Genomic DNA, 12,108 nt, shown 5'->3' with positions numbered 1-12,108 from the left:
TCCTTCAGTTCCGGCACTACCAAAAGAGGGGGGGTCCCCCTCTTTCATCTTCTTTCTTGGCCTCCCCTAGATGGGAGAAGGGTTTCCCCTCTAGTCCTTGGTATTCATGGCCCTGGGAGGTCCAGAGTCTCTTCTGATAATGGATTTAACCCTCTTCGACGGAGTGCGAGAAAAGGGCTTTCTTTCTCCGCTTCAAAATCGCCCGAGGTGGTAGTATAAAAATTCCAAAAAAATATGACTAGGGTTTTGGTGTATATATAGAGAAATGGGCCCTGAGAGGCAGTGGAGAGGAGGTCCATGGGCTCCATTCGATGGGCCCATGGAACCTAGGCCATGGCCGCATGACAGGGGTGTGTGGAGCCCTGGTAGGTCCCTTCCAACTAGGCTTCTAGAGCAAGGTTTCCTGTAATACTTATATCAATGTCGTTTTTGTGTACCTAAAAATATTTTTTGCATTACATAAAAAATGCAAAAATAATAGCAATCGACACCGGATTAGTATGTTAGTACAATAAAAATAATAAGAACATGTGGAAAAACTATGTATAAATGATGTGTATATCGCATGTACATAAAAAATTATAATACCAAAAAATATAGTTACATCATAGAAGTATTATAGAGCAGCTCCTCCCGCTTTAGATGTACATCGAGGCGCAAAGATCCAGGTAGCAGTGTTGCTCTCGGAGGCGACGATAGGGGTAGGTCCTTCCGCTTTAGATGTGCACCGGGGAACATGGACGAGGTGGCGGCGCCGTTCTAGGAGGTTGGCGATGGGAGCAACTCGTCTCCCCCCCTCGCCAGTGACAACAATCTCCAACACCGGCACCACTAGTTTCACCCATCCACCACTGGCCAATGATCAAGCCTTCCCACCTCCACCTAAACTCCACCGAGCGTGGCTTGCTCCCTCCATGTGTCGTGTCACTGAGTCCGTGCAACACCTCTCGCCGCTAGCTACATGCCTTCGTCGTAACAATGATGGTGGCTCTCACAAGCGAAGGGGCGAACATTGACGAGAGTGAGGAGAGGGATGATTTGCTCCGGACACCAATTGAACAAACGGCTGTAACTCACGAGAGGAATAGTGAGGGACTAAATCTACTGGCTATTAAGCATGGAGGGACGAAGAATAGAGAGAGAGAGAGTCAAAACCAGGTTTACCCGAGGAATGCCACTACGAGAAAAAAAAAGTCTATTCTGCTTTAGAAGTTGGGAAAGACATAGGTTAAGGCTGTGTTCGGTAATACTCCGCTCCTTCGCCAGGGAGCGGAGCGGGCGGAGCGCCCATTTTGCAGCTTGCCGAAATTTCACTGGATGCCGCTCCGCTCCGCAGCGAAGAGTTTCCGAACGGCCCCAAAACATAAGTTTTAGTGTTTAAAAAAATGTTTTAGGGACAAAACTCATACTACTACAGTACTCTCTCTATCCCATAATATAAGAACATTTTTGGTACTACACTCAAAAATGTTCTTATATTATGGGACGGAGGAAGTACTTCACAATAAGTTGAGATGAAAAATGCGCTTTCGTCTTTCCACTGTAGCTCAGCCTGTGGGGCCATATTGGCATACGTCCATCTGCAAGAACATCCATCCGATCTTCTCCCCCACTCGGGCACACCCGGCGACAGCAACAATCTCGTCGCCGCTCTGATGCTAAGGCCGCCGCCGGCGCCACTGCTCCCTCCAGCTTCCCGCGCTTCCCTCCTTCCTCCCCACAAAGCCGCGAACCCCAACACCGAACCCACTCCCGCGACCTCCACGACCGCCAGAGCCACACCCATGGGCGCGGCTGCGTCCTGGCCGCGCGCGCTGGGCCAGCGCTTCAACCCGAGAGGCGTGGCCGCGGTGGTGGCCGTCGCGGCGTCCGAGCCGCGTCTAGCGCTGCCGCACGTGTCGGTGCAGGACATCCGGTGGCTGGACTGGGCGGAGCTCCGCCGCGCCGGGTTCCGCGGCGTGGTTTTCGACAAGGACAACACCCTCACCGCGCCCTACGCTCCCGAGCTCTGGCCGCTGCTGACCGCCTCGTTTGACCAGTGCCGCGCGGCCTTCCCCGGCGCCATCGCTGTCTACAGCAACTCCGCAGGTCTGGCTTGGTCGCGCTGCTCTTAGAAAACGTTGAATTGGGCGGAATGTTTGCGTGATGATGGAATTGATGTGTTTGGGCCAGTGCAGGGTTGAAGCAGTATGATCCAGATGGGTCGGATGCCAGTACGATTGAGGCGACTATCGACGGGGTTCATGTGATTAGGCATGGTAAGTGCCCAGACACCTCATAGCTCTAGAACTATCCATTTCCAAAATATCTGAATTGATCTCCTTAGGGAAATGGGAGTTTGCATACTATGAGAGTCTAATGCCATCTTTATGAAAATAAGATAATTGGCCTGTCACCAGATATATTTATAATGGTAACTTCATTCAGAAATTCCATTTTGTTAAGTATGAATTGCATCCCATGATACCAAAGCACTAAAATTCTGTATTGCAAACTTGCACTTAGATGCTTATTGAGTCTGTTTTTATATCATCTTCTTTCTGAAACGTAATTTGACAATGTGAGGTAGAAGCTTCCTGTCGTTATTGGTGCACATAAAAAATAATAGGGATAATATTAATATGTTTATACGTTTCCTCTATTGTCTGCAGATGCAAAGAAGCCTGCTGGGGCAGCCAAGGAAATAGAGAGTTATTTTGACTGCTCAGCTTCAGATCTTGTGCTGGTAGGAATGGCTATTATCAGTTCAGACTGTTCTTACTTAATATCAGTATGTATTGATTTTTTTAATATTTCCCCCATTTTCCCAGGTTGGTGATAGATACTTTACTGATGTTATCTATGGAAATAGGAATGGTTTTCTTACTGTATTTACAGAACCATTGAGTTTTGTCGGTGAATCTTACATTGTCAGAAAGGTAAGACCCATGCTCTATGTTTCTCGTACGAAATTTAACAACATTAGCAACCTCGAAAATATAGGAAACAAACAGTTCAGTTACAAAGATAACACCATAGACCAAGCATGAGCTTTTATCTGTTACTCCCTCCGTTCCAAAATAGATGACCCAACTTTATACTAACTTTGTACTAAAGTTAGTACAAAGTTGAGTCATCTATTTTGGAACGGAGGGAGTACTTGCTAGTGTGTTGTTTTCTTGTGGACAATTTATTCTTATCTACTCCCTCCGTTCCAAATTACTTGTCGTAGGTATGGATGTATCTAGATGTATTTTAGTTCTAGATACATCCATTTCTGCGACGAGTAATTTGGAACGGAGGGAGTACTGATTAAACCATTGAAAAACCAATCGTTTATTGTGATTTCTTGCCAGTCAGTTACTATTGAATAGTCCTCCGAGTTTTTTTTTCCCACAACTATGCTACTCACATTCAGCTATTTTACCTATCAAAGTTTGTTTGCAATCAAGGGACGTGATAATGTTAAGAGGTACTACCTCTCATCCAAAACGAAATTTCGTTTTAAATTTTACCAGTCAAGTTTTGAGGCCTTCATACTGCTTACGGTTCGAGGGTTTGACCATCTGTAAAGAAGAAGTAATACATCCAAACTATCAAACTGATATTAAATATTTTATCATGAAATACAATTCCGTAATGTATAATTATTTATTTGTGAGGACACATGTTTGCACAGAACTGATGGTCAAAATATCATCTTGAAGACCGTGTCATGTCCTAAAAGACTTGAAAAAACTCGACCAACCAGGGACTAACCCCTTGTCATGGGTTGTGGTTCGTAAAGGTGAGAAGAAGGGTTTAGGATAGGAGCGGAGGTTGTGATCATGGCTGGTAGGAGGATGAGGCTGGACGTCTCGTTTACCCGTGGCTGTCTAGACGGGAGAGAGGAGGCTCCAGCTGCAGATAGCAGGGGATGAGAAATTGGGATTATTCTTGCTTGTCTTTATTGATCGACTAGTAGTGACTATTTATAGCCCAGTTACAACTTGGTGGCTAAGAAAGGATAAGAATATAAACTCCAACAGATTTGAAGATAGCGGAGAAAACCTTTCCCATAGTCAAATCCTCTTTCCTAACAGCTAGATAGCACGTTTCATGCTGCATCTGCCTTATGTCTCCTCCCATGCTGGTAAGTGAGGCCCTGATATCCCTGGTGGCATTTTCTTAAAGAAAAGGAAACATGAGCAGCCACCCTACGGAGGTAGAGCCACAAACGCAGGTGGCGGCTAGTGAGCACACCAACCTGCTCGAACTAGCCACTCGTCGTAAAAGACTTTCATTTTGGTTAGGAGGAAGTATGTATTTTATGTTCGCATAAGTCACGTTATGAGGAAACCCCACTGATTTGCTTACCTTTTATTTTACTGTACATTTAGGACGTCCTTGACTCCCAGAAATGCCCACTGATTTGCTTACCTTTTATTTTTTGTTTTATTTTTTGACCGCCTGTTGGACTTAGTACTATGACATCATCCCACTTGTTTCGTTGACTCGGTCTTGTCACCCAGCTCTCCTTTTCTTACCTCTCAACGCTCTCATGTTCTTCACATTTCTCTTCCAACATCTATGGAGCCAACAGCAGCATGACGGCCCAACACCAGGCCATGTACCACTGCTGGCGTCTGCTTTGTGATGGGATTTGTGCGGCTCCAGCAGATGCGGCGACTAGGTCGACTCCAAACAACTAGTGGCCTAGTGACATGATTTGGAGAGCAGTACTGGCCAGCAGTGACAGGCATAGTGGGTCCTCTAGGTCCATCGGGAAGGGGAGTTTATGTAGTGAGGGGGCAGGCGGGGAGCAAGCGGCGGCGTGATGGGTGGGGCCGGTGACTCAGTGCTCTAATTCATGGATGTTTCTGGAATGACCTCCTCCCTCCGTTCCTAAATATAAGTCTTTTTAGAGATTTCAATACGGACTACATACGGATGTATATAGACATATTTTAGAGTGTAGATTCACCGAAATGGCATAGGAGCACTCGGCGACGCCATGCACTGAAATCTCAACCTCCCCTGTGTCTCGGGATCCTCAATCATTATATTAGCCTCTGAGTATTCCGAGCTTTATCCTCTTATATTGTCCTTTGTTTTTTTGGGTATATGTGTCTTCAATTCCACGCGGTTCTGTCCCATGCACTGTCGAACTCATCTACCAGCAGCCAAACAACGCCAAATCCAATTCAATGCAGACGCTCCCCTTCCTCATAACTGCCCCATCCATCTTCCCCTGGACTCCAGTTCTTCCTCACCATGGACACTGCTCATGTTCTTCTTCCTCTCTCTACTTTTCTGTTTCTTCTTTTAGCTCCTGCCCTTCTCCTTCTGCAACGTGGACGTGGGAAAAACCAGGAGGAATGAGGAAGACTATGTCTTTGTCCTGACGGGGAACAACGTTGAGGAGGAACAAGGCAGCCGTCCGAGCTTGCCGCGTCCATGTCGCTGGACCTCGCAGCCGGTCCGCTGCATCGCTGGGGCGGTCATGCAATGCTCGTCATTTAATATTTCCAATAGTCATTTATCACATTCAACCGAGCAGGACGCTTCTAGAAGATCTTCCTCCTATCACTTCAAGAAGAGCGCCCGTATGCAGTTTGCAGTACCCGCCCGTCCCTCCGTCCTCATGACCAGCCACAGGACAAACTCCCAGTGGTCTTTGCAGTAAAAAAAAACTTGTAGGTGTCGCACCAGCTCCTGGTAGCGGCCCAGCAGTCCCTCCCGCACCAGGTTCCGGTAGCTCCCCGTCACCTCGCTGGTCCTATTCTTGATATCCTGTCGGGGGAAGGGGGTCTCTGTCGGAGGACGTCGGGAGCATGGCCACTGCCAGCGGGTAGGCCAACTTGACGGCAAGGAGAACCTTGTCCAAGTCCAACAGCAGGAGCCACGAGACCAAGATGCCTGGGAACAGGCTGGGCAGCGAGTAGTGACATCCCCTGGTCCACAAGTAACACGAGGTGCTTTCGTGAGCATGGCGTAGAGTCGTAGAGAAACACCGATGCCATGGCCATTGGCCCCCTGTACGGCACAAGAAGGACGTACTTCCGGTGACATCGTCAAGCTGATGCCCGTGTGGCTCGGAGGTCCAGCCGTTCGCCGGTATGCCTCGGTGCCCGTGCGGCACCATTTCACAGAGCCTCCTGCTGCCCGCCCTTAACTTTTCTGTGTTCCTATTAAATGGAGCAGCACAGGTACGAACTGTTTCTTTCTACGCGTGGGTTGTGTATTTACACGAAACAAAACATTCGTCAAAAGTGGCACTGATCCCAAGCGACTAGGGTAGCGGGCAGGATTTCAGAGTGCTGCGCCGCCGAGTGCTCCTAATCCGCTTCCGTAGATTCACTCATTTTTCTCCGTATGTAATCCATATTGAAATCTCTAAAAAGACTTGTATTTAGGGACAGAGGGAGTAGATAATTGTGAATGCTACTGTAGCCACGAATCAAAGCGTGGCAGTTGGATGAAGCCCAATAAACAACTGATAATGCATTCTGATTCTTGGATTCAAATTTTTGAAATTGGCCTACTGTATAGATAGTATGGATATGATCGGATATCCATTTCTGAGCCTGGGCTCTTCTGCTCTCGGTGAACAGTAAATTCAAAAAAATACTAGATTTTTTTTTGATGGAAGATGTTCGAGTGCGTGATGTCCGGGCAAAATGTAATCGTGTTCGGACATCTGAGGAGCTCGTGGCAAAGAAGACAAAATCCGTCCGAACAGTGCAGAAACAATAAACTTTCTCAGACCTCAATTTTTTTTTTTTTTTGCTGTGGACTGCTCAGATGTCCAAACACAATGAGTTTTGGCACGGACATCACACACTCAAGCATCTTTCACCCAAAAAAAATCAGAATATTTTTTATCTTTTTAAAACTATTTTTAACGAATTTACTGTTCATGCCCGGCTCATCTGGCCCCAGAGCCAAAACACCGCTTCCAGATATGATGCCTATCTTATATAGGCCCATTGTCGCACAGCCCATGTAATCTTTTATGTCTCTCCTGTCCCTTAACAACTTCAAGTATGTGACTTGCTTGTGCTAGTTTTTCGTAGATATTTTGCATAGTCTCAAGTTGATTCTGACTTTGTGTTAATTCCTCAGGTTAGAAAACTGGAAGCGTACATTATCAATTATTGGTACAAGAAAGGGCACAGACCACTCAAGCACCCTTTGCTCCCTGATGCAAGAACGATTGTGAAGTTTGATCCGTGTGAAGGCCCAGTCTCACCTAGAGCATAGCACAGTCATGTACTCCCTCCGTTCGGAATTACTTGTCACAGAAATGGGTGTATCTAGATGTATTTTAGTTATAGATACATCCATTTTCGAGACAAGTAATTCCGAACGGAGGGAGTATATGTTACCAACTGACACTCGTCTGGAGAACTTGTTGGATTCTTTTATCTGAACCTCACAAATTTCAGTTTCTTATCGGGCTAAATATAGAGGGGAATATGATGTGTGTAAAAAAAAACTTGGTATCGTTCGTGTTCAGTGGCTTCTTTTGGTTCAAGGTCGTGATGTCTTTCTCTGGTGACTTGCTGTGCTTGGACAGCACGGCTGCTGCTGTGTGCTGTGCACGTTCCGACAGCGTAGGGGTCATTTCTGGAGCTGCCGATCTGATCATTGTAACTTGTAAGACTGTAACGCTTGAAACTGCATACTATACCACAGTCAGCATAGAGTACGGAACAGCGCAGGGCATGGATTTTCAGGCCCTTAGTATGTAAATTTCATGATTTTTACATGTAAAAGATTCACATGGTAACTGGAACCAGTAAACACCCATTGTTTTAGATAAGCTTGTTTGACGATTCTACAAATCCAAGCCCGCGTGAGCCTGTTATATTCCGATGCTAGTGACCACAAGTACTAGTACTTTTCGTCGTTTTGTTTTCTTCCACTGATATACAAAGTGCATACAAAGTACACCCATTGTTTCAGTGACCACAAGTACTACTACTTTTCGTCCTTTTGTTTTCGTCCAGAGAGTACACACACGATTTCATTTCTTTGCTCAACAGCCGCATGGATATGTTCACACTTCACAGGGACGACTTGGGTTTAACGGATGAAGAGCTTCTCCCGTAAGAGTACACGCCTAGTCCCCGCTTCTTTCCAAGTCGTCCGGCGTCGACATATTGGACAAGCAGAGGGCAAGGGCTGTACTTGTTATCTCCTAGCCCGTTGTGGAGCACCCTAAGTACTGAGAGGCAAACATCTAACCCTATGAAGTCCGCAAGCTGCAGAGGGCCCATTGGATGATTCGTGCCGAGCTTCATCCCTGTGTCGATGTCCTCTTTGGTTGCTACCCCAGTGTAAAGTGCCCAAAATGCTTCATTGATCATCGGCATTAGGATGCGGTTCACAATGAAGCCAGGGTAATCTTGTGAACATATAACGGTCTTCCCAATCCTGCAAAGATCAAAATCATTAGACAATTTCAAGGTTAAAAGGGAAATCAGAGTCAGCTTGGCTGAACCAATTATACCTTAGTCTAAGATCTGCGCTAATGCATCCACGTATGTGGCACAAATTTTAAGTGGTTTAGTAGGTAGCATGGTAGTTCTCGGGGCTAAAAATATTGTTCACACCAAAAACTAAACAGGCCAAATGAGGTCTTTCAAAGGTAAGACACATTTTCTTTACAATGAAAATGCTAGGTTACCAGGTAAAGACTGACTTGGAACCTAAAATATACCTAAACTCCAGAGTATAGCAAGTTTGTTGTGTTCTCAACGAATCCATTAACAATAGGAAGTGGTACGTTTGTGTTTACAGAACGCTTGTTCTGGATAGAACTTTATATCTAAACAGCAACCAGTTACATAAGTAGGTTCCACTTCAGAGTTGCTATAGTAATACGCAGAAACAAGATCACATTTAAGGCTATGTTAAAGTGAGCTTAGGCAGGGCAATATGATGCTTTCACTTACCTTTCAGAAAAAGATTTAACTCGAGAGAAAATCTCTTCTGACGTATCAGCTCCTCGTATGATTTCAACCAGCTTCATTATAGGAGGAGGGTTGAAAAAGTGCATGCCGATCACCTGTAACATGGAAATCTCTTTAACTTCTTATTATCATGGAGAGAAGCTCCAAAAACAATAAAGACATGAAAACGAGAGAATTGATAAAATTAAGAAGCTACAGGAGTGCCTTGAGACATGTTCTGAAGTTGTAGAGTATGCAATCCTATGTAATACTCCCTCTGTTCCTAAATATTTGTCTTTCTAGACATTTCAAATGACTACTACATACGGATGTATGTAGACATATTTTAGAGTGTAGATTCACTCATTTTGCTCCGTATGTAGTCACTTGTTGTTGAAATGCCTAGAAAGACAAGTATTTAGGAACGGAGGGAGTAGCATGCATGACAGAGGCAAATTTAGCCGCCAACATAACAAACGGGGTCGTTATAACTCCAAACTGCCGCCCCACTTGCAATTGATAAGGTCTGCATCACCATCCTATGTAAATTCCGGACAAGCAAGCAACTGGTGTAGCTGAAAGCGACTGCTGAGATAAGCCTGATTAGTGGTCACCTGAGAGGGGCGGCTGGTAGCGGAGGCAAGCCGGGTTATAGAAATGGAGCTGGTGTTGGAGGCAAGAATGGCAGAAGGTTTGGTGATCCTGTCCAGCTCCACGAACAGCTTCTTCTTGACATCTTCGGACTCAACAATGGCCTCAATCACCAGATCCACGCCCCGCAGCTCCTCCACATCGGAGACGCACTTTATCCGCTTCACGGAGTCATCGCACGCAACCTGTGACCAGGCGAGACTAGAAGTGTCAACGAACAGCGTCACTTTGCGAGGGCGGGGGGGGCGGGGGGGGGGGGGGGGCGGGGGGGGGGGGGGGCGAGGGGATCGGGTCCTCACTTGGAGACGAGGCGGCCGAGGGAGGAGGAGATGGAGGCGGCGGCGCGGGAGAGGGCGGCGGGGTCGGAGTCGAGGAGGAAGACGCCGCAGCCGGCCACGGCGGCGAGCTGGGCGATGCCCGAGCCCATCTGCCCCGCGCCTATTACACCCACCGCCGCGATCTCGCTGGTCGCCGGCGCCGCTTGCGTCCCCATGCTTCGTTTCTTCGGAGTTTGTTGGGGTTATCTCTGCCTTCCGTGTCGTGTTCTCTGCACCTGCTACGCTTCAGCCCTGGGCGTATGGCGTATGCTCTGGCGTGGTGGTCGTGGGGCCGATACTGCTTGATCTTGCTTAGACTACTCACAATGCGAGTTGCTGGAATTTTGTCTATTTTGGGCCTATCCCAATAGCAGTTTCAAAAATTCCTAATAAATCCTAGAGGCCCACGCAGCTCATTTGTGTAAGGCAAGAGGTGGAACAAAAGTTTAGTCCCACATTGCTAGTTTAGAGGGAGTTGGACCTCTTTATAAGAGAGATCTTTCCCCACATGTATGAGCATGAGAACAAGAGGGACATCCACGCGCGCTCCCAAGTCCACGACTACTGGCTGCTTCATCACGGGCGATTCGGTTGCCGACGACGACTTCTTCCCCGACGTCCACGACCTCCTCGACGACATGGCAGAGTACGTGTTCTTGTCTTTCCTGTTGAAGGTTCTGATTCTGTCTACTTTAGATATGATAGGCTACGGTTCATATATGCAGAAGCTATTTTCCTTTTCTCTGTCAGAACGCATGACTTGTTTTATCTCTACTATATTAGTCATGCTTTCTCTACTATATTAGTCATGTTTTATCTAGTATTTCTGTTAATAAAATCATTCGGTAAATTGCTCATATTTCCAACAGGAGTAACACGAGAAAATTAGACATTTGCCACTTTAAAGATTGGGCTTCGCAAAAATACCACTCTCAAGATGGCCTTCTCAAAAATGCCACCCAGCTCATGGACATCTTGATTACTATGCCATTTCCCCCGTTTTCCTGTTTTTTCTTTAGTTTTTTCATTTATCTGCGCTTGAAAGGACCAAAGTGCCCTTGTCTCTCCTAACCTTATCTGGTTTGTGCGTGGCTCGATTGGGTCGCCCATGGGATGCTCCGATGCTGTCCGATTGCTCGCTGCTGTAAGCCTGTAACTCGGCCACGCCTGCGCGTGCCGCCGAAGCTCGTTCTTGCCGGTCACCCACGCCACGCCTAATCGCAGCTGTACCTCGCCCTCACCTGCTCGCCACCATGCGTTAGATATTCTCTTAATACTGTTCCACAACAACTCATAATTATTCTTTATCTTATACGACTGCTCGCACCAGGCCAAGCTCACGTGCAGAGTGCTTAAACTGGATGCATAATCTAGATATATCTACTTGCAGTTGCAGATATACACGGTATAGTTTTGTAAATTAAGATCATGCGAACAAAGCAAGAGAAAGGCTTAGCAAAATACAGTGCAGAGGACTGGGTTCCATGCTGTCGTTGCCGCACCATGGTGCGTGGCGTCCCCGTCCAGGCGATTGGCGCCAGCGACGTCCATGGATAGGCAGCGCGGAGACGCCCAGGGATCGGCAGCCCGGCGGCGTCAAGGATATCAACAGCGGCGACGTCCAGGCAATCAGCGGTGGCGCCGGCGGCGGTGTATAGGCGATTTGCGGCGTCAAGGATATCAACGGCAGCGACGTCCAGGCGATCAGCGGCGGCGGCGGTGTGTAGGCGATCTGCGGCTCTGCGCCTGCGCGTGGTGTTATCAACTGTTTTTCAGGCTGGTGGCGCGCGTGAGGGGCAACACAACAAGTCGACTGCCTACACGACGCAATCAGGTACGTGTACATATCTAGGGGTAGTCTTGTCCTTTCAAGCGCAGGTAAATGAAAAAACTAAAGAAGAAACAGGAAAACGGGGGAAATGGCATAGTAATCAAGATGTCCATGAGCTGGGTGGCATTTTTGAGAAGCCCACCTTGAGAGTGGCATTTTTGAGAAGCCCGATGCTTAAAGTGGCAAATATTCAATTTTCTCGGAGTAACATAGGTGGTAATATTACACGTATCTAGACAAAATAGGTGATGTGGCATGTAATTAATGAAGAAAGAGAGACATGTAGTAACATAGCTAGTTACTGTAACATCACACGTATAAAAAAAAATGAGTCTATAGCCTAATAAATGAAGTGATGCATAACATAATACATATGTTACTACCCACTGTGGAG

The 12,108-nt window shown here is 46.9% G+C and overlaps 2 protein-coding genes across 3 annotated transcripts; one reads left to right on the top strand and one right to left on the bottom strand.

Moving 5' to 3' along the window:
• Positions 1-1,499: 1,499 nt before the first annotated feature.
• LOC123062296 (phosphatidylglycerophosphate phosphatase 1, chloroplastic/mitochondrial) lies at positions 1,500-7,495 on the top strand. 2 transcript variants are annotated; one of them, XM_044485753.1, is made up of 6 exons: positions 1,500-2,088; positions 2,178-2,258; positions 2,652-2,725; positions 2,811-2,918; positions 7,084-7,230; positions 7,336-7,495. In XM_044485753.1, the coding sequence occupies exons 1-5, from the start codon at positions 1,515-1,517 to the stop codon at positions 7,219-7,221; spliced, it is 975 nt and encodes a 324-aa protein (XP_044341688.1). In that variant the 5' UTR covers positions 1,500-1,514; the 3' UTR covers positions 7,222-7,230; positions 7,336-7,495. The 2 variants fall into 2 exon arrangements, with proteins under 2 accessions (XP_044341688.1, XP_044341687.1); XM_044485752.1 differs by having other exon boundaries at positions 7,084-7,495.
• A 306-nt stretch (positions 7,496-7,801) lies between these two features.
• Positions 7,802-10,176, bottom strand: LOC123062298 (3-hydroxybutyryl-CoA dehydrogenase). Its single transcript, XM_044485754.1, has 4 exons — positions 9,866-10,176; positions 9,530-9,767; positions 8,919-9,031; positions 7,802-8,397 (listed from the first exon to the last, which is right to left on the bottom strand). Exons 1-4 carry the CDS (start codon positions 10,057-10,059, stop codon positions 8,028-8,030), a joined length of 915 nt encoding a protein of 304 aa, XP_044341689.1. The 5' UTR covers positions 10,060-10,176; the 3' UTR covers positions 7,802-8,027.
• Between the last annotated feature and the right edge of the window lie 1,932 nt (positions 10,177-12,108).

This window comes from Triticum aestivum, chromosome 3A, assembly GCF_018294505.1.
Source record: "Triticum aestivum cultivar Chinese Spring chromosome 3A, IWGSC CS RefSeq v2.1, whole genome shotgun sequence".
NCBI lineage: Eukaryota > Viridiplantae > Streptophyta > Magnoliopsida > Poales > Poaceae > Triticum > Triticum aestivum.
The sequence above is the reverse complement of the archived record's forward strand: the minus strand, read 5'-3'. Positions and strand labels throughout refer to the sequence as shown.